The 22262-nt window shown below is 41.3% G+C and overlaps 1 protein-coding gene across 3 annotated transcripts in view; it reads left to right on the top strand.

The window, feature by feature from the left end:
- Positions 1-20387, top strand: part of SERPINI1 (serpin family I member 1) — a 44528-nt gene extending 24141 nt beyond the window's left edge. For all 3 annotated transcript variants that reach the window (XM_014884550.2, XM_014884549.2, XM_088171057.1), the window contains exons 3-9: positions 1220-1450; positions 3913-4107; positions 4913-5117; positions 12061-12158; positions 17014-17100; positions 18292-18381; positions 19616-20387. In XM_014884550.2, the coding sequence (XP_014740036.1) occupies positions 1220-1450; positions 3913-4107; positions 4913-5117; positions 12061-12158; positions 17014-17100; positions 18292-18381; positions 19616-19692 (983 nt within the window). In that variant the 3' untranslated portion in view covers positions 19693-20387. The remainder of the gene's footprint in view (positions 1-1219; positions 1451-3912; positions 4108-4912; positions 5118-12060; positions 12159-17013; positions 17101-18291; positions 18382-19615) is intronic.
- Positions 20388-22262: the final 1875 nt, after the last annotated feature.

Below are 22262 nucleotides of genomic sequence, written 5' to 3'. Positions count from 1 at the left end.
CCATGTCCATGGGGTGTTGATCCCATTTTGATTTCTTGGTGTCCTTGATGGCCTGGGCAGGCTCAAACGTGTGGGAGAGATGCTGACATAAAAACCCAGCTGGGGTACCTGAATCTTCAACAATTGCAGCTCGCCCTGCTTATCTTGGTTTCTGCTGCAAAGTAAACTTGCCTTGGCTTCTAGAAAAGAGAAGATTTTTTTTTTGGAACAATCCTTTTTAAGGCATTATAGTGAAAGCTGGTAAGGAAAGCAATAGTTTCAGCAAAATTGCTTCTATTGATATCCAAGTAACTGGTTTGAAACCTGAATGGAGTTTCTTGCTCATGCAATGTGCTGGACCTTGGAGTCTTCATTGAAAGGAACTTGGGGAAAAATTTCTGAACACAGACATCAAATTGTATTTGCCAGAACCACTGCAGAGCTGCTGCCTCTCTGTGGAGACTGCAGCACCAATTGGGATCTACATTTTGTCTCTATAACAATAATAAATTATCCCTTAGCTGTAATGGAGGGAGTTGTGCAGTTGATATTTTTTCTGGGCTGTTCACTATTCTGGGGTGTGAGTGGCATTCAGTGAAAGTGTTCCCATGATTTCTGCTTGGAATACATCATTGCAATCAGTTTAAGGTTTATTTTGTTGGGTTTTAATTTAAAATTTCACCTTTAGGCATATGATGCAGTAGTACAAGCTTCCTATTTTAAAGCAGACTGCTTTAATCCTGTCCAGGATTCCTCATTACCCACCAAGGATCCTGGGAATTTCCAGACCTTCTTTTAGCATAGAAAAGGCTGTGGGATGTCCTTAGCTTCAAGACTTGAAGTTCATTTTTCCTTAAACAACTGGCATTTGGGATGGAGCAAAAGTTCTGTTAAGAACTTGTAGTTGCAAGATTTAGAAATGGGACCTGTAAGAAATCTTTTTAATTGCTCTTTTGGTGTAGAAAGGATTTCCATTGATTTTTTTTTTCCATTTTGCCTCTGGTGGGACTCAAATGTCTCATTAATTGGACTCATGATAGCAAGTGAAAACAACAGGGTCTAAGTAATGTTTTTGGAGATAATTCCTTCAGATCTGAAGGTGTGTGTAGGTTTAGAAACAAGTTGGTTTAAAAAAGATGACTTTCCTTCACATAAAACATTTTTGTGAATTTTCAGCAGAAAAGCCATGGAATAATTTCCCTTTCTGAACCACCAAAGCTGTTTTTTTTTCTTTCCCCAGGTGAGGAGTTTGCCTTCCTGAAGGACCTTTCTGACATGGCCACTGCTGAAGAAAGTCACTACGTGCTGGACATGGCCAACTCCCTCTACGTGCAGAACGGGTTTCATGTCAGTGACAAATTCCTGCAGCTGGTGAAAAAATACTTTAAAGCTGAAGTAGAGAATGTAGATTTCAGCCAAAGTGCAGCTGTTGCTACTCAGATCAATAAATGGGTGGAGAATCACACAAATAGTAAGTCCATGTGATCCTTTTGTACACTTCTTGCAGGAAGTGTTTCTGCTTCCAGGCTTGTGCAGTGATGTTGGGTTGGTGCTTTGGCTTTTATCTGTTCTGAGACTGAAGTTTCTTCTCCCAAGAAAAGAATTCTAGTATTTCTATTTTTTTCCTGTGTAGGAATGATCTGTCATAAGTAATATTAGTCATTGTTAATCATGTGACATTTATTTGAATATTTGTTCTCTGGTCTTACCATCTGTAACATCTATTGAATGAGGCTGTTTTAATGATAGGCATTTTAATAGTATTTTAAATTATTTTAAAAATGATAAGTATTATTGCTAATGGCAGAAAAGCTGTCTGCATAGGGGTTATTGGCTTGTGCTTTGGATGTGTAGAGTATCACTCCTCCTCTGAGGAACTCATACTCACAAGGTACTGAGAAATAGAATAGTGGGGAATAGAAAGATAATTTTGAACCACAAAATGGGAGTGTGTAGTGTAGTATTTTGCAATGTGAGGAAATGAGATAGCATGTTGAGAGGGTAGTTGATTTTTAGGAACGCTGTCAACAGTTTCACAACACAAATTTTCAGCAGGGGAGTTAAGCACAAAATTACTGTTGTAAATATGCACATTGAGAGCTGCAGGATGCTGGCTTGGCTTGGCAGCTCCCAGAGAGGTGGCATTTCCTGGATCCCTGCAGAATCCCAATATCTGGGAGTCTCCTGGTGCAGAGGTCAAAGCATGTTCTGGTTCCTCTGGCCCACTCTGAAGGTTGATATTTTGAGAGCAATTCCTGGAGGTCTGGCTCTGACACAGTTGTACCTTTGGGAATTTTAGGGGATTGGAGTGACCTGGAAGGAATTAACACATCCCCATGTAGTCTGAGCACTTAAGGAATCCAGAATGCTTTATGAAGAAGCATGGCTCCAAAGTGGAAAAGCACCTTCTGTAATGCTTTTATTCCATTTTAAAAATGGTCTGGCTTATTCCAAAGGAACACAGCAGCCATTCTGTTCCTAACAAACTGCCCTGCCTCTCAGATGCACAAATAGCTGGGTGCAAGTGATGCAGCAGATTGCAGAGTGTTCCCATGGATGTGGTGTCTGGCTGAGGGAAAAAGAAAATCAGAGCCCACTGGGGCAGCTGAGGGGCTCTTGGGGTCAGCTTGGGGTGGTTCCAGTCCCTCAGCTGCTCCCTGCCTACTCCCTCTGGTTTCCCCTTAGGACAGGAGCACAGCACAGGCAGGTTTCCAGTTCCAGTGTGTTCAGCAGGATGGGAGGCTCAGAGCAGAAAACAGAACCATCAAAGGTTTCTCTGGGCAGCAAAATTCTTAACAGTTCATTAATGTATTAGCAAGATATGGCTGGAAAAACATAAAGAAATGCGAATGCCAAATAGAAATCTGGAAATGTTTTCCTTCTTAATTTCCCTTTTGTGTTTTTCCAACTCCAAGTGAGTGTTGGTCACACCTCCCTCCTTAGAATATTCGAGATAAAATGAAGTACAAACAGCAACCCGGAAGAAATCCAGTCCTGTGATACACAAATTTCACACCAGTTAGTCAGGATCATGTGCTCCAGAAAGCAGAATTAATTTGTTTTTTAAACCACGGATTAAGGAGTAATAATCAGACAGAGGAATGTGTTTATTTTAACACTTTGCATTGCAATGTCAGCTAAATATAGAAGTGAACAAAAAGGCGATCTGAAGGAGGCTGTAATTCCTGAAGAACAGTGACAGATCTGATCAGTGCACCCAGTTTACCAAACTGGGAATGATTTTGGTGAAATGCACGGCGTTTGAGATGAGCTGCAGCAGGTACCAGACTGCATTCTGATGTAAATGACTTATTCAGGAATAGGAGCTAAGCAGCTGCCATGCTCAGCTGCTGTACCTCCCATGAATAGAGCAGATGCTAGATGGTTTTCCTCTTTTGCTTTTCAAGAGCTAATGCCACTGGAACAAATGCTGGGAATTTATGTGGGTTTTTGATGCTTAGTCCTGGCCTTGAATTCAACAGAACATCACTGAAGCTCCTTCAGAGCTGGCCCAGGTGAAGCTGCAATGGGTGCACTTTGTCCCTTTAAATCAGGCACCCATTTAAGTGCTTCTCTGGATTGGAGCCAAAATTTGTACAAGTTCTGACCTTAAGATGAAAGTGCTGAACTGTTTCATAGCAGCAGGGTAAACATTCAAATGTGACCCTTTTTCCACATGGCTTCCTTGTAGGATATGTTTAGTAGTGATCAAGAAACAGTTGCCTAACACATACTTGATGGAAGGGTTTCCACACCTACACTGTGATTTAGGTTTACAAAACACTGGCACTTTAATTGGAGATTTAATGAAACATCTGAATTGGAAATTACATGTTAACACTGCTTTTTATTTTCTTGCATTTTTCAAGCTGCCTTAAGTTTGGATTTAATGCTCACTTTGACATGCAGACTGACAGCTGGGTTTCTTTTTAGGTATGATCAAAGATTTTGTGTCTTCAAGAGACTTTGGTGCTCTAACTCATTTGGCTCTCATCAATGCAATCTACTTTAAAGGCAACTGGAAGTCACAGTTCAGGCCTGAAAACACCAGAACTTTTTCTTTCACTAAAGATGATGAAAGTGAAGTTCAAATTCCAATGATGTACCAACAGGGAGAGTTCTACTACGGTGAGTTAGACCTTTGGCAATTTAGAGCTACTAAATCTTCACTTAATGGGTTTGTTGCAGTAATATCCATTTGTACTGTTGTCTCTTCTTCCACCTGGAATTTTTAATGTGCTATTTGCCCAAAGAAGGGACTGAGAGTTTGTTTTTTGGTGTTTTTTTTCCTAATGTGTGTATTATAGCTGGTAGCAACATTTATAATGACTTGCTTGGTGCCACAGGATGGATTTCAGAATATTTATCCATTGGATTTAAGTTCTTTGCAATTCTTGAGCTAGTCCTGCTTATCACAAAAATATTTTTCTTGCGCTGTGCTAAACATTCAAATGAATAATGTTTGCTCATTACTGTTGGACTGGTAAAATAGAGGTTCTTTGAACAACAGAACTAATGATCATTTTTAGTTGGAGCTTGAGCTCCAAGTGGGTTCTAAAATGTCTGGCTGTGGCAGCATTTTGCTCAATCTCATAGCTGAAAAAATCCTCTCTCCTGAATAAAAAACTCTGCCCACATCCCTGGAAGTCTCAGCAGCCTTAAATTTTAGGCTCTTCTCTGCCTAACCACTGAAAGTTATGTCCCAGAATAATGATTATCTCCAAACTGGGTGATAGCTTAAGCTTGTATTCTTTAAGAAATCTAATGTAAGCCTCAAATTTTGTGATGAAGAAACCAATATAAATTTTATATAGAATAGAAAGGGTCATTTTTAGTTCCAGTATCTAATAAATACTGCCTAGGATTAGGCCTATTTGAACTAAAGACAAAAGAAGATAGTTCTAACAGGGGTTTTGTTGTTTTCCTCCTGTAGGAGAGTTCAGTGATGGTTCCAACGAAGCAGGAGGGATCTACCAGGTCCTGGAAATACCCTATGAGGGGGATGAGATCAGCATGATGATTGTCCTCTCCAGGCAGGAGGTTCCCCTGGCCACACTGGAACCCCTGGTCAAGGCCTCTTTGATCAATGAATGGGCTAATTCTGTGAAGAAGCAAAAAGTGGAAGTGTATTTGCCAAGGTGAGAGCGTGCTGCCATGTCACTGGAAAGGGGGAATTGCATCCAAATTGATGGAGGAGCAGAATAGGGAAAAGTTGAAGGAGGGTGGCTTTGGCAGCAGGGGCTGGGAGGATGCAGTGCAGACTGATGTCATTTCAGCAACACATCTGCATCCCTTGCAGAGGAGAGCTCTCCAGAAAGGAAAGTTCCCTCATCAGGAGCACATCCACTTGGAATGATGCTCATAGTGCAGAACTCGTTATGGATGAGTTCCATTTAGACAGGAGCCACAGAAATATTGGAAGTCTGCACTACCAAATGTTTCATTTAGGTGCTAATTAGGTTTCTACGTGCTGCTATTTTCAGGAATTCTAGTGGTGTGTGTCTGTGCAGATACAAATGGTTGAGTATTGAGGGGTAATTCCAGTCAATTTTGGGTTTTGGTTTTTTTTCCCCAGTAAGAAGTGCTGCTTTTTTCCCTTAGAACAGCAAAGAATAATGAGACATCACTACCAGAAGGGCTGAAATTTCTGTCAGTGCATTTGCAGACACAAGGCTGTGTGCTCAGTGCAGATTTGCCCCCATGCACCATTAGGATCTTTCCTGGAATCCTGCTCCTTCCACCTTTAGGTATTTGTCATGGCTGTGCTCTGCCTGGCTTGGTAGCAGAGTTGTTTACTACTAAATGTCACTACTAATGTACAGCTGGATCACACTGTCCTTCAAGTGATTCATGATGATTTCATGGAAGTGTTTATGTAATAATAGAGCCCACCTCTGAAAGGAATCACTTCCACTTATTCTATTTTTGTGGCACTGTGTAGTGTGCACGTGGCTTCAGAAAAAAAAAACTCAAGTGAATCCTTTAATCATTCAACCAGTTCTTTGATTTCAGGTGCCTTGGAGATCTGAACCTGTTCCATTTCACAGGTTCAGACTCCCTGCAGTCCATCAGCTCCTTTCCAAAGCAGACACCACTGTCCAGGAGCTGAGCACAACAAACAAGGCCAGGCAGGATAAATTAGGTTGAGATGGACTGGTGCTGTCAGCGTGCCCTGATCCCAAATTGAGATGGAATCCACTTCTCTGTAGAGCTTAAAGGCAGAGTGCTGAGGGTCCAGCAGCATTTTGGGGCTCTTTCTCACTCCCCAGAGTAAAATTTTCTCTCCTATTTTAAGCCTCAGTTCCTTTGGAGCAGCACAGAGCTGCACTGCAGGTTTTATACAGACTGAACCTGCTGTACTCTCTTCCTGGCATTTGTTTCTTGTTTGTTTTCTCTTGGAGCTTCAGGTCCCAGAGGCCTCAGGAAGTCCACTAAGATAAATGGGAGGGGAGTTCTGTCTTAGGCTGCTTTTCCTACAGGCTTGGGCAAAGCTGGATGTTTGAGAAGAGAAATCTGAGGATTCTTCCATCCTTAAGCTTTCCTTTTGTACCTGGGACAGCAGCCTGTGCACCAAGTGCTGAAGTTGGGCATCTTCTCTGCAAGAATTTCTGGAGTGGGAGATCCACTGCAGATTATGGAGATCCTCCACTGATTATGGAGAAAATCTGTAAAAACCGGTTTCCATATTTAAGTATCTTGGGTATCTAAACACATGAATGGCATTGAAAACATATTAATTATGTTTAAGACTTGGATTCAGTGCATATTGGTGATTTGGGGTTTTGTTTGCAGAGGTTCCAGGGTTCTCTGGAGCCAAGTTCTCAGATGGGAATTCGAGGCCTGGGGTTTGTGTGATCATAAAAAGTCCTTATTTATTCTGCCCTCAGGCTGCTTGGTTCTTATTCATGAACCTCAAAGAATGGGATAAACACCTGCAAATTCAGGCTATACAGAGGCAAACCAGGTAGAAACACAGGCTAATCACCCTCAGTGTTTTCACATTACAAAAGATAACTATCCTGAGCTTGGAATTCAGTGTAGAAATGCTGCAGTCTCCTTACAAAAAATCCAGAGATTAATTGCATGCTCCCAAGGTGTTGGATTTCCATTAGGGATTCAGAGGTGATCTACAAGATTTTGTCAATGCTCTAAATAAACACTTCATAAATATTTGATGCTGTGACTCAGAAAGGCATGTTATGAAATGTGGCCTCCAGGCTCTGTCCACTGAGAAATTGAAAGCAGCAGTGGAATAAAATTAAATTTTTATATCTTGAAAGATGCTATCCAATTATAAAGTGAACATTTTTTAAACTTATACATTTGTAATGGGACTGAATGACTTGCCAAAGCAGAGTTAATCACAACTTTGCAATTTCTGTCTGCATTATCTGTGTGCAAATGAAATTGTGTATTATTCCTCTTAATGGCAAAGGAGAGATTTGTACAGAATTGTTAAATTATACTTCCTCATTTTCATTTCCAAATCATTGTTTCCAGCTTAACCTAGACTCAAATGATCAACATTTTAATCCACTTTTTGCATAGGAGTGAAACAGACCATGAATCTCATTTACAAAGCTGCTTTTCCAACATAAATTACTTGAAGAGCATGGGAGGAACTGGTACCTAATAGTGGTGCCACAGTTTGCAGGTCTCCTCTTAAGGATCGTTCCACTGTGCCCAAGTCCCTGTAAAAACGTTCTTGCCTTTTTTTTATGTATTTAAAATAGCTTTAAAATCTTTAGATGGTGCCAAAATGATAAGTGTTGTTAGCCAAAGGTTGTTTTCTTTAAAAGAAAAAAGCAGCAAGCACTGAAAACACCCCACAAAACCCAGTAAAAATCCAAACCAAAACGAAAAAAAAAAATCCTTGAGCTTTCTGGTTTTGCTTTTTAACCTGCTGTCTTAACTCCTGTTTTGCTGAGGAATGGGCCAGTGCTGATTGTCTTTAAGATACAACCACAGAAGAGGCACAGAGCTGTCCACTGGAACACATTCCCACCCAGCTCCTGCAGACTGAGCCCTGGAAGGAAGGATCAAAAAAAAAAAAGAAAAGAAAAAGAAAAATCCACAACCTGCTTTGCTTCTCCTGCCCAGAGCAGCTGAATGGGGTTTTTGCCTGGTTTTGCTGTTAGTGGGTTGCTTTTTGTTTGGTTGTTTTTTTTGCTCTCTTGCTTGTTTGTTTTCAGAGTATTAAATCCTGAAGGTTGCTTCTGGCACCTGGGGACAACCTGGCTGAAATTCCAGCTGGGATGCTGGAACTGATGGCAGCTGGGTCTGGGTGCAGACAGTGCCTCAGTCCCCAGGGCCTGTTCCCCAAGCAGGAATATTGATGGCAGGCAATGAATGCAGCCATCCCTCTGTTTGCCTGGCCTTCTGCAGGATTTCTGCCATTGGAACCTGTCTGAAAACCTGGGATTTTCTTGCTTTGGCTCACTCAGAACTCTTAGGAATTTTTGAAACGATGGCATTTGGGATGAATCACTGCAGGCTGCAGTTCTCTTCTCCTGGATGAGTAGACCCTGTACCCTCATCCTCCTTGGCTCTGTGCATCCTGAGCATCTAAAAATCTTAAAATCACAGAAAATTCACTGTTTTAAGGATTGCATGACACCATAGAAGATGAACACATCTTTTTTTTCTGTCTTAAAAGGCTCTAAAATAGAAGAAAGATGGCCTGATGGTGGAGTGTTAATGCATAACTACAGAATGTCAGTGACATAAATGCATCATTTTATTCTAATGCTGTTGCAAGTTTTAAATTTCATTAAAATGTCCTGATTCTTGCTAAAATCTCCAGAGAATTGCTGGTTTTTCAGCCTAATCTTCAGTCTCTCTCAGATTTCTCGTTGTGGTTTTTAAAGGTCTCAGTTGCGACTCTTCCATCATTTTTGATACTGAAGTATTTAAATCCGTTTTTCAGAGTATTCTTAGCATCAGGAGTACCTAAAAGATTGTGGGAGAAATAAAAAATGGCCATCTGGTTCATTATGTGCAACAAGCAGTGCAAATAACCAAGTGTCAGGGGTGGTATCAACATTCCCAAAGCCTGGGCACTGGGATGCAATGTCAGTTCTGTGCTCGAGGTTGTCAGCTTTGATTTTGGAGCACCGTCCTCACTGCCTGTAAGGAGTGCACAGAAATCCAAATCTGACTGAGGGCTAACTCCTGCTGAATGTTTATGTCAAACTGCAGAGCCTGAAATTAAATTTCAGAGTGTGGAAGCTGCCCTGTAACTTTGGAGAAAAGACTGGTTCTCATGTCAGCTAAAATATTGGAAATCTCATTAATAATTGCTCTGTAACTCTCACTGCTTTTCTCAAAGCATGTGAGGAAAGAGGGGAGATCTGTTTGGAGTGGGGCTTTATACAAGACAAAACTCCAAGAAGGGAAGTTAATTAGGTTTATTTTCCTCAAGGCATCATTTGATATTTGTACAGCTGATGTGGTATTTTTGGTCTGTTTGGTTGGCCATAAAAAGCAGGAAGTGACCTGTGCAGATACTGGGCAGCCCTTCACTCCTCCTCCTGCTCAGGATTTGCCTTTCCAGAGGTTCTGGGCAGGGATGGAGCCTCTGTCTCCAGCAGTGCCTGCTGCTGTCCTTCCCCCAGGCATTCTTTGGCATTGTAGCCACTCTGTTTGCTTTCCCTTTGCTCAGATCCGTGTTCAGTGAGGCTTTCCAGCTTTATCTTTTCCCTGAACCTCTCCCAAGCCTCCCCCTTGCTCAGAGTGCAGGAGCATCCTGTGCCACAGCTGATTTCTGGGTCAGGCTGCATCCCTGAGCAGATGTTTGCTGCCTCATGGTCCAGAGACTGAAACCCACCTGATTTCCATTTCTGTCTTACTCTGGTACTCTGCAGTTGGAAAAAGATGCTTTTTTGCAGTTATTTTTCTTATTTTTTACCTCGAAGTTTGCTTTCCATCCACACTTTTCTTGCTGATATTCCTTACTCATTTGGCACTGCTGGCTCCTACCTAAATTGTGTTGAAAGCTTGATGCATTTAATATTGGGGTGAAATAAAAACCAAAAAGGGAAACAGACAGCACTGAAGTTTTTATAAAATGCATTTTAACATTCATTTGCATTCTCTGTAAAGTAGATAAAGCTGGAAGTGCTTTTCAAAACCTTTAAATGTAAATATAATATAGAAGGAAATAATTCTGAATTTATTTTCTGTGGGCTTCTTTAGTGTGCACAGACAGGATCACAGGACTGTCCTAACTCTAGCATTGGGAATCAAGTCTCAATTCATCTTTTTTGGTGTTTTTACCAAAGTCTCTAAAGTAGATCTGGACATGTTTTACAAGTGTGTTGAGAGAGTAGAAGTGGTTTTAGTTTTGGAGCCTAAAGGTCAGGGAAATTTGATTGAATGAACAACTTGTAGCCTTGTTACCACAGTAACTGATGCAGAATCTGCCAGAACACCATGAGAAGCTTCTTCAGCTCTTGAATTTTTTGTTGGTCTCATGTGATTCTTTTGAGACCTTCCAAGGCAATAAAACCACAAGAATAATTTCCTGTGCTTTTATTCCATGCATGCCCTGGAATTGGTCTGGACAGCGTGCATATGAGCACTGCTGATGCCACCAGTGATTTATCAGTCCTGAGCTATCTCCAGATCCTTTTTTAAGTCCTAAAATTCTTCTCTGGATAATGATAATTCTGGATAATATCCATTCCACCCCAGATTTTTGGCTTCTAATGACATTTTTAAGTTCATTATGAAAGTAGATTATGTACTGGATTTTTTTCAGGTTTGTGTAAGTGAGGAAGATGCACTTGGCTCTTCCCCAGTTCTGTTTGATGTCCAGATGATTCTTTTTCAAGTTGCCAAGGCTGGAGCATGCCAAGGTGTTGGACATGTCAGCTTTTCATCAGCTGTGCCCTGCCCACATCTCTGAGCCAGCCTTTCACCTGAAAAGAACAAATTGTTCTTCCATGGAGCTGGGGAGTTTAATCCCAAAAAAGGAGATTGCAGAGGAGCACATTTATTTGGTTCTAACACTCCTTTGCCCTGTCACCAAGGACTGAGCTGTGGCTGTGTGTGACTCAGTGGCTGCAGAAGCCAGAACAGCATCCTACAGCCCATGCTTTGTGTAGGACATCACAGGCACTGCCAGCATATTGTAACTCACTAATAATTTATTTGTTCATTCTCCAGAGCACCCAGAGCTCACCCCTACAGGCACTTATAGTCAGCCTCGTGTGTTTGAAGACATCTGCTATTTTCTGGTTGGACCTGCTATTACTATTCTTTTTCTACCATATTTCTCTGTTCCTCCAGCTGTCCAGTTTCTTTCTGGCCACACATAAAAGTCTTTTTTTTGTTGTTTTACTGACACCAGGTATAGCTTTTACAGTGTTTGAAAATCAGTCTGTAAATGGAACAAGGTTTTGTTTGTTTTCCACTATCCCGGGTTGCCCAAAATTTTGCCCTCAGGATAGATCTCATTTTGTCCTTCCAATGCACTAACCCAGCCTAGAACAGGGTTTTTGCCAGGTTATACTCGGTGCATTTACATTAACAACTATTTGTTTTCCTTGCTCTTTACTCACAATCAAAACCCAATTACAATTGTGCCACCACACGAATTAGAAGCTGAATCAGAAATGCTTTATATTCATATTCATAGCTGGTCTTTCTTATACCATCGAAGTGAAAATGGAGCATCTTTCTTACTCCTCCTTTGCCAGCAGCTCTCTGGGAAGTTCTGCTGTCCTTTGCCTCATTTGATATTCTGTTCTAGTATCTGCACAATTAAATTCAGGTTTTAGAGAAAACCTCTTGTGTAAAAAGTAAGCATTTCTATTAGCTGCTGCATAATTTTGCACTGCAGTTTTATGAGCAGGGGCTGCACATACCATTAGCATATTTTTGATTGCTTCTGTATTAGAAGAAATCCAGCTGTGAGTAAACTCATTTGTTTATAAGCATTTTTTGGGAGGTGTCACTAGCTCTGGATCTCCTACTTTGCATTATTTATCTTGGTGTTTTCACCTAGAAAAATTTAATCTTCTAATAACAGTAAGTAGTGCTTACATCTGGCTTTTTGTAATTTTCTCTTCCATTCTCCAGGTTCACAGTAGAACAGGAAATTGATCTGAAGGATGTCTGGAGAGGTCTGGGAATTACAGAGCTGTTCAGCAGCAGTGCTGACCTCACTGCCATGTCTGGTAAGAACTTCTCTCGTCTCTCAAGGTAGATGAGGAAAGACATTTCTCACCTGGCAGAGTTCACTCTGAGTGTTTCAGAACTGGGTCTCATTAGAACAGGAGACAAAGTGTGATCCCCTGCAAGAGGCAGATGCTCATTGGAGCAGTGCAGGGCTGCAGTGCCTGGGTGGCAGATGGGATTCACACCCCAGAGGGGTCACTCTGTGTCTCCAGTGCTCTTTGTTCCCAGCAGGAGGAGCATTAAGCTGGTGCACAATTAATTCCTCTCCCCAGGTTCCTGGAAGCAGCACAGGAAGGGAGAGTTTGGAGATAAAAGCAATTTAGTCATAAATGCCACCTGCATTCAACAGAAGTTGAAATAGCCAATACCCTTAAAAATCCATGTGGAAATGAGATATTTATGCTTTTAATATCTCCTAAAGCTGTTCATAGAGCCACAGAATGGTTTGGGTTGGAAGAGATCTTAAAGAACATCTCACCCACCCCCTGCCATGGGCAGGGACACCTTCCACTGTCCCAGGCTGCTCCAAGCCCTGTCCAACCTGGCCTTGGACACTTCCATGGATGTGGCAGCCACTGCTGCTCTGTATTGAGGTGCCACACTGCCACCTGTGTGGTTTTTGGGGTTTTTTTAGCTCCATGTGTTACTCCCCAGCAGGTGGGAAATCTCAGTTCTCCATTGTCTGAGCCTGGGACAGTCACACCTGTGAGCCTGAGTCAGAGTTCTGGTAATAAAGACAAACCTTCCTCTCCCATTCACACAGCAACGTTTGTGATGTTCACAGCCTTTCATTATTCCTAAATTTGAAATATTCTTTATTGTGTATCATGTCTCTTTTTCCACTGGTTTGCCACTTTCACTTTTTCTGGGGAAACTGGGGAAAAGCTGGCTTGAGCTAATATGAGGAGAAATAAAGGAAAAAAAACCCTTTTTCAAAGAAATAGTGTTTTTCTGAAGAAAAGCACCTTCAATTTCTCTGCCAGCTCAAAGAAAAGTCAGCTTTCCACTAAATTCTGGTCTATTTATAGGAAATTATTTACTTGAGAAAAAGCTCCAAGGAGAATGGAAAATGCACAGGGAACCACAAAGGCAGCACCTGGCTTTTATTTAGTTCCATGTAAAATTCATTTATATATCAGGGGCATTTATTCATCAAGAGGTTGGCAGAAAGAATCACGTGCTTGTCTCAATCCATGTGCCTAATGATTTGTTTAAAGTTTTATATTTCTGACAATGGTACTGTACAAAATCAAAACTCCACGTTCTGCATGACTGAATTAACTCCTCTGCCATTTAAAGATTTACTTGTTATTTAAGTATAGAGCAGTCTATAGAGAAAATTCATGAGAATTTTACTGTAGCTTTCCTGCTTTTCACTGAAAATAGGTTGTTCAACCTGGGCATGAAAAGGTTCTTTGTAAATTAAGAATGAAAAAATGGTTTTGAAGTAATGCATTTAATGAAAACCCCACAGTTGATGCTGTCTAAATGAACTTTTAAGTAATTAAAATGCAGAATACTTTCCCTCTTTTTAATTTTCATAATTTAAAAGATGGATGGAGGAAGGGAAAAAAAGTCATTAAGAGAAATTATTTAAAGCTGGCTTTTACAGACACCTGAATGGGACATCAGTAGCAGGGAAGTGGAAGTTGGAAGTTTATGTCCATCTCAGGGTCAGCCCTCTGGAACATCTGGCACTTCGTGAGGAATTAAATGCAGATATTTCAACAAAATCTTTAACTGGACACTTAATTTAGGAAGATATAAATCAAATTAAATCTAAAGAGATTTTTGAGAAATGTGGTTGGGTTTAAAAATCCTCTCTTCCTCCTCTGGCTGCCAGGGAAAGTCTCCTGCAATTTCAGCAGTGACCCTAATCCTGTCATCAGATGCAGGCAGAGTGGTGAGCTCAGCAAAATTCTATGTGGCTTTAGTGGATATAAAACAAACTGCAGGATTTTTTTTTTCAATATTCAGAATTTTTTGCTGTTTCCCCTCAATCTGAAAAATGGAAGCAGAAGGACCAGCTTTACCTTCTGGAATGTCTGGATTCTGAGCCACCAAAGAGAAAGTGTTAATCCAGGTGCACTCTCTTGCAGAAATTTAAGTTCTTTGACAATTGCTGTAGGTGAGTGGGAGGACATTCCTGTTGGGCTGTCAGCTCCTCTGTATTCTGACTCTCACTTTCAGGAAAGACTTTGACAGTGTTTACTTGCATCTGGTTCCATCAGGTGTCCAAAATAATCTTGAAACAACTTCTGCTATTTGAGATATTATCATTGCAATTTTATCATATCACATAAATTTGCTACTTGAGTGTTTTAACACCACTCAAGACTTAGAGATGAACTAATTTCAATACTAAACCTCCCCTTCTCCTTCAAATGATTATAATATTTCTGGCTGTTTTATAGAGCCTGAAAAGCAGCTACATTTAATGCAAGGTGACCTGGGTGACAGTGAGCAATGAGGGGATCTCAGTGACTTCCTTTCACAATATAAAATAGGTAGAAGAGCATAAGTCCAGTAAATAACTCTTGGAAGCCTTGACTGACATCCATATAATTTTTCTGGGACAGCCTAAGCAAGAAGAGCCAATAAACCCACATGGTATTTTTTTTTTTTTTTTTTAAATGAGACTTGCCGAGCAGCCAGTTGGCAGCTGAGTGGGAGGTTGCAGCCATATGGAGAGTAGTGACAGATGCAGTGTGCTGCCAGCAGAGTCGTGTTCACTGGGGGGCAGCTCCAGCTCCCTCCCACTCCCCACGGGTCAGCCTCAGACCTGCACAAAGCTGAAACTTGGCCACCAAATCCCCGGGGGACTTCCCTGAGATGTTCACAACCAAGTCAGGTTGGTTCTTGTGGAAATGCACGTTCAGAGAAGCTCCTGGAGAGAAGTGAAGTGATGGGAGATGCTCAGGTGAGCCCCACCTGGTCCTGGTGAAAGCTGTAAGGGAAGGTGGGTAAACCTGAGGGGATGGTGTGAGATGGGAGCATTGCAGCCAGGGATGTGGCAGTCACAGCCTGGATCAAAGGAAAAGCTGCCTGAACTCTCAGGGACAGGATTATGCTTTCACAGGAAAATGTTCATTCACTGCAGGGAGAGATGAATGAGAAGGATGTGATAGTAGCAATATAAAGAGAAGAATCTAGAGAAGGTAATTTGGGATGTGGAATTGCTCTTTTCATCATCCAAGGACAAAGATATCCAATGAAGTGAAAGGCAACAAATGGAAAACAAATAGGAAGTGTTTCTCTCCTGAAAAACTTAACGACAGGAATCTTTGCTGGGTGTTCTTTGGGATTGGCAGGACTGAAAAAACCGAAATTGCTCCAGAGCAATCAGAACTCTCAATACTACATTGAATAAAGGCACTCTGTGTATAGAAACTTGGGTTAGGGTATAAAGCACATGCTGGGTGAGAGGATATTTTTCTCTCTGCAGCTTTCATCTACAAGTGAAATGGGCTTTTTGTATCTTCTTCTGAAGCAACAATTCCATAGCTGGTACAGTGGACTGGCCTGAGTGTACTGATCTCATCTGCAGTGGCAATCTTTGTGCTCTGTCAACATAAAATGTTGGTTTTAATACTCAGATCTTGAAAGCGTTCACAAGTAAGCAACCTTTTGTACCTGATGGCAAATGTTAGCAGTGTTTGTGCTCTCAGAATTAGGGGCTCTGAGCCCATCAGGTGGAGACCAATCTTCTGAGGTGCTGGTCCTCATCAGGAATACACCTTGGAGTTCCATAAGCACCAAATTATGAAAAGTAAAACACTGAAAGCAAAAACGTGGAATATTTCTGTGAATGTTACAGAGCACAGGATCAGGCTTCAGTGCTGCAGTAATCAAGAAGTGATAGAAATATGTGATTAGGCTTAGTGGGCATTTCCTTGTTATTGAACATAAAAATGTATTTAGGTTTAAGACTTTTGCCTAATGTTAAAGGCAGGTGGTGCTGCATGTCCCATGCTTTGAAGGAACAGGGTGGAAACTCGATCCCAGCTTTCAGGACAGCATTGCTGAAGGCTTGGGACTGAAATCCAGAACTGGTGCCAGTTTTAGCAGCCTTGTGTGTGTTTTATTGCACACAGTCCCAGAGGAAATGATTTGGGGCTCTTGTTGGTGTGATTGAAGTGCAGCAGCTGAACTGGGAGGTTTAATTCAGTGCTGAGTGTACAGAGCAGCAAATGAGATCTGCTGGGAAAGACTTTTCCAACTGCTGCTCCTCCTGGCTTTGGTGTTACAGCTAGTGAATATTCCAATAGAGCTGATCCTTCAGCATCCCACAAAAACCAGTGAAACATTGACTGACTTCAGCAGGAGCAGGCTGGGACTGAAATTAAAATACTGACAAAGAAGGATGGAAAACAAACAAGACTGAAAAAAAAGCTAGCTCTGTGGTGGTTCTTGCAATAAATATTTATCTTCAGCTTCTTGTAATATAATAGAAAAAGAAAAGACCTCATTTTCCCATGTTGTACCTAGTGTAGAATTTTTTTTTTCCATCTAAGTATTTGCCTATAATGTCATAATCTTTTTTCCCACTAATTGTATTTAAAATCTTGTGTCCAAGGGCCGTTTTTACCCCCTCTCCTATACTGGGCTCTGGGCAGTGCTGAGCTATTTTAATATCCATGGTGGAGGAGGGCACTACAAATGTGAGTGAGGTAAATGGTGCTGTTAAAAGGAATTGGCAGAAGGTGTTTTAATACAAGAAATCTCTTCTCCTTCCCTGCCTGCTGTAGGAGGTGGATAATTGTGTTGGGTTTTTGGCTGTGTTTGGGGTGGGTTCTTTAAATGCTTCAATCTTTTTGTTGAGCCACTTGAAATATGTTCCCCTTTCCTCTGCAGATAACAAGGAACTTTACCTTGCAAAGGCATTACACAAGGCATTTCTAGAAGTTAATGAGGAAGGATCAGAAGCTGCTGCTGCCTCAGGTACCTGACTGAAAAGCAGAATTAAATCAAATGTCTGGGTATTCTGTGCTAATTAATTTTTTACAACTGATTTGCTGTACAGCCAGGAAAGCTAAATAGCAGCGTGGAGACACAGCAGAGCAAGTGTGCTGCTTGCAGAAGAGAATTCTGCAAATCAGAAGTGCTGGCATTTTTGTAACATATTTTACAAAGAATTTTGAGCATCCTGTGAAAAACTTCTTTATTTTTTTCCTGATTTTTAGGAGAGTACAGACTGCAACTGATGTTTCCTTTATGGAACTTGAGCATTCATCATTTTTCACCTGCTAATTGAGATGGTCAGAGGCATTTGATGCAGGAGAGTTAGGAGGAGAGGGTTTGTTGTGGAAGCTGCATTTTATTAAGCTCATATTCAGAGACACAAGATGGGAAGTGCTGAATTCACAACTAGAGCTGTCCCCTATTAATGGTGTTTGGTTTACAAGATTGTCACATGAAGATAAGTTAAATTTGTTGCCCATATGTATCAGTAGGTGATTTCTAATTGCCTCTACTTTGCCAGTCCTTAAGGAAAGGAAGAATTACTTGCCAGGTTTGGGTTGAATTGTGCCCAGCTGTCTCTGTGGACATGCTCCAGTCTTTATGAACAGTGGAGTGAAAATTTAGAAGTAAATGAACCACTAGGAATTAGTAATAATATCCTGGAGAAATCCATACACTTCCAAATAAAAATAACAAAGGGCCAAATTCTGCCCAATTCACAGTTAATTTTACCTTTAGCTCTGCATTATTTAAAAACACCAGCCAAAAGCTGCAGGATCAGCCTATTCTATTCAATTTTTGCATGTTTCCAAGTAATTAAGGGTTCCCTTTCCCTGTGCACTGTGTAAAACAGGTCAGCAGTGCTGGTTAATGCAGTGCACTTCCCTCTGTGAGTGAGCAGGACTCATAACTCCTCTGAAGGTTCTGGATCTTAAAATTTATATGCTGCTCCCTCAACCTGGGAAATTGCAGCACTCTGCATTGTTAATCATTCTTAAAGCCAGAATAGGCAATTACTCTGCAGGTCTCTTTCCTTTTCAGTGAATATTTCCCTGCTGTGTTTTGGTGTTGAGTGTGGGACTCCAGTGGCTGCACAAAGGTCTCTGCTGAAGAGCAGGAGAAGGGGCAGAGCTGTTTGACAAGTTGTGTTCTGTGTTCTGTTTCCTCTAGGAATGATTGCCATCAGCAGAATGGCAGTGCTCTATCCCCAAGTCATAGTGGACCATCCCTTCTTCTTTTTGGTCAGAAATAGAAGAACAGGTGAGAATATTGCAGAATCCTCTGGGTTTTTCACAGCATTTCTTCAAGAGGTCAAAGGAAAATTGCATGTTTTGACCAATGCATTGGGCTTGTATTACGAATTTCCCTTAGTTTGTTTTAAAATACTTAATATTGAAAGACTCACCTTTTCCATGGCCCTGACTCTTTCTCCAAATAAAACACCAGCATCTGACATAACCCTGAAAAACGCTCACAGAAAAGAAAAATTCACCATTTCTGTTGTGAGAACAGAGTGTTACTGCCCCGAGTATCCATTATCATTGCACTGCCTGAGAGCTTGGCTGCAGTCAGACCAGTGAAATATGTTCCCAGTCCCAAATGATTTGCATAATGGAGGGACATTACAGCTGGGAATAATTCTGGTGTGCTCTCCAAGGGCTCTGTGGCAGGTGAGGGATGAGAGCAGCACTCACCAGCAAAAGGGGCAAGGATTAAATAATTCCTGAGTCTTGTATTTGTAATTTGCTGTAATGATGTGGATGTGACTGGGTGATAAAACATTGCTGTGCACTCAGAGTTTTTATGGGTCTGTGTTTGTGCTCCCACCACAGGATCAGTGTTTACTAAACTATTCAGTGGCAGTGATGTTCAGTCTGGTGAGGTAGAGTCACTTTGGGACTTCATTCAAGCACAGCACTGAACGAGCCACTGAGAAGAGAGTAAACTCCATCCCGGCTGAAAGCAGGCCAGCAAGGCAGGATGCCAGCTCTTAGGGGATTTTTAACCATGATAAAATTAAATATTCTTACTGTTGTAGACACATTATACAGAAAATATATCTGGAGGCAGATATCTGGCCTTTATTGCTATTCAGTATCCAAAAATCTCCCCAAAAAGAAGAGTTCAAATCAGGACAGAGTGAAACTTGCTCACTTTGGGGCAGTTCTTAAAATTGCAGAACCCTTGTGTGTAGAAAGAGGGGTTGCCAACAGCTGTAGCTAAAACCTCAAAGCTTGTTACTAATCCAGAAATCTGAGGTTGGAAACCTTTTGAGAAAACCCTGTTGGTTGCCCTTCCTCTCCCGACAAGCCCAAGTGCTCAGGTTTGGTTGCTGTCTCCAAACAAGGAGCCATTTCCTGTGCCATTTGTTCTGTAACCATCACACAGCACTGCTCTAGGGGTTATTGTTGGTATTCATCATCTTAAATCCTCAGCTTCTCCTCCTGCTTCTGACACCTTTCCCTCCCTTCCTCCTTCCCCCCTTTCTCCACAGGTACCGTGTTATTCATGGGAAGGGTGATGCACCCTGAGGCAATGAATTCAAGTGGCCACGACTTTGAAAAGCTTTAACTGCCACCAGCTACCAAAAGGAGGAGATAAGCACATAAAGTTTGAAGTTAATATATTTAAGGTTTGCTGTGTTTTCCCCCCAAGATACTGTTTCAAAACGCTTTCAGATCTAACTGTGTGCAAGTCAGTTCCCAGAGGAAAGCTTACAGTATTAATGGTTCTGTTTCTGTCATTGTGATTGCTGTGTCCTTAAAATAAAGTTGTGTACATGTCAACAATTGTTTCTTGTTCTAGTGAGTTGTAAAGCAGAAAACTGCAAATCCATTATTTGTAATTTTTTTACAGTCCAAAGACTGACTTGATCAATGAGACAGGAGCAGAACGTGTGCAGCTCTGAACAATGCAAATGGCAGAGCTTGGTGGGCATTTGTAGAGCTGAAGAAGCACATGTGGACACTGAGATCTCCTCCTGTCCCTGACGAGGCAGAGCAGGGACATCACAGCCCGTGCTGCACTGCTTGAGCAGAGAAAATGGAACGAGCTGAGCCCAGTGGATTTGATTCTCTGACTGTGGTAGACTTTGTGTGAACTGTCCCACGTGATTCTCAAGTGCTGCTTTTCTGGATGCTCCTGCATGTGACTCTGCCACTGACCTCCCCTAAGTGTTGATGCCAATAAAACGCTCGCATGAATATCTGAGACCTGTCAGTGTAGAAAGCTCTGTGTGTGACTGAAGTAAAGGAGTTCAGTAGTAATGCCATTTGTGTGGACATATTTTTTCTCCTCCCCCCCCCCACAGCAGTTCTACTCTTCAATATCTCATTTCAGGGCTCTAGAATGTTCTTTATTAAAAAAAACCTCCACCCCAACTTAATTTTAAGTATCTAAAAATGTTCATAAATAAATATCTAAAGGAACAATATCATCCTTTTCATTTCATAACTTTTTCTTGAGAATAGACAGAGAGGAGAATGACACATAGCACAGGAAATTTTAGCAGGGGCATTAGCTGCTGTTTCCATTTGGAAGAGGAGGAGCAGTGCCCACTGTCAGCAGAGACACATAATTATTTCCTCCCTCATTGTGCAAAATACAAAAAGGACAGAGGTTATGAAAAAGGTGAGACAGAGGGAGGAGCTCCTTTGAAACAGATCCTAAACACAAACCTTTGGATAATAAAGGGGTTTTTCTCAGTCAATAGGAGTTTTCTCTTTGGAATTCTCTGGGAACAGGTGCATCTTGGCTGAAGTGCAGTTATTGGCTTCCCTGGCATTCACTCACTTCAGAACAGCAGAGATATTGCTCCCAAAGTTATTCATGCAAGGAGAACTTCCAAAATCTGTCACATTGTTCACTGTTTTTGTGCTGCTGGGGCAGCTCCTGCAGGCCAGCCCAGCACCTCAGGGATGTTCTCTGTGGAGCTGCTGGGCTCCCTTGGAAAAGGGGATCTTGACCACGTTTCCAGCCCTGCCTCCTTGAATGGTTTCACAAATGGGGTTCCTGAGTGTATTGCTGGTGCTTTTTACCTTTCTGTATTATAGTCTGGACTTGGTAAGGCAGCTTTTGTATTCAAATTTAGATGAAAATGGTAATTTTAGCTTTGTGTAGCTAAAAATGTTATGCTGGGGAGGGAGAAGGGAGTGCTGCTCAGAAGGAACAGGGGCTGATTTTACCAAGACAAGAACTGTCTCACTGCAGGTAAAATGAGCTTTGATCTGGGTTACACATGGGCTGGTTCTTCACATTTCAATAGTTCTGTGAACATCCCCTCATGTCTGTAAAAGTTACCCTATGCTGAGGATCTCCTGTGGGATTAATCTTAGGGGAGCCTGGTTTTTAAGCTTTTGAACATTTTTGATATTTTTTTCAGGCTAATTTTTGTGGTGTTCACCGTGAGAAATGTCATGTTCATTTTCAGTCATGTTTATTTTCAGTCCATCAAAATTTCAATTCCTGACCAATTTTCTTTGTATCAGTTCCTTGCAACATAAATATTCCTTACTAAGGGAAGGGTTGAAAACAGATTTGAGTTAAAGCTTTGAATTTTGGAAGGACAGCTGCCAGGCAGAAGGGTTTATAGAAGATATCAAGTAAATGCACAGAATTCCCCTGCAGCTGGATTAAGCAAAAGTACGATGGAATGATGCAGAATCACAAATTCCAAATCAAATTCCCAGAATTGCCTGAGTGGGCACACAGGACCAGCAGCAGGAACAGAAATGCAAACACTTGTGGTTTCTCTTGCTGCTCTCCCAGACCTTACAGATGCAAAATGACCTTTTTGTGTTTCTTGAAAATTGAGAATTACCTGGTTAACAACAACATGAATTTATTTATTTATATAGTTTTCAGTAGTAATAATATCTTAACTATTATTGCCAGTTAATAGGTACACGAATGCTGTTCCATGATGGTTTTTGCTTCAAATTTTATATGATGTTCCTTTCAAAGATGCTGCTGCTTTTTCACTACAAAACCAGCAAAATCATTTTGTCTTTTCTTGACCTTTTTTTTTTTCTTTTTTTTTTTTTTTTTGGTAAGGGGAATTTGTCAGTTGTAGCTCATCTACGAATTTAGATATGTAGTCTTCAATTTAAAACTGTTTTGTGTTGGAGGCTCTATCAGAAAAT

The sequence above is a fragment of the Sturnus vulgaris genome, chromosome 10 (assembly GCF_052056855.1).
Source record: "Sturnus vulgaris isolate bStuVul1 chromosome 10, bStuVul1.hap1, whole genome shotgun sequence".
NCBI lineage: Eukaryota > Metazoa > Chordata > Aves > Passeriformes > Sturnidae > Sturnus > Sturnus vulgaris.
The sequence above is the reverse complement of the archived record's forward strand: the minus strand, read 5'-3'. Positions and strand labels throughout refer to the sequence as shown.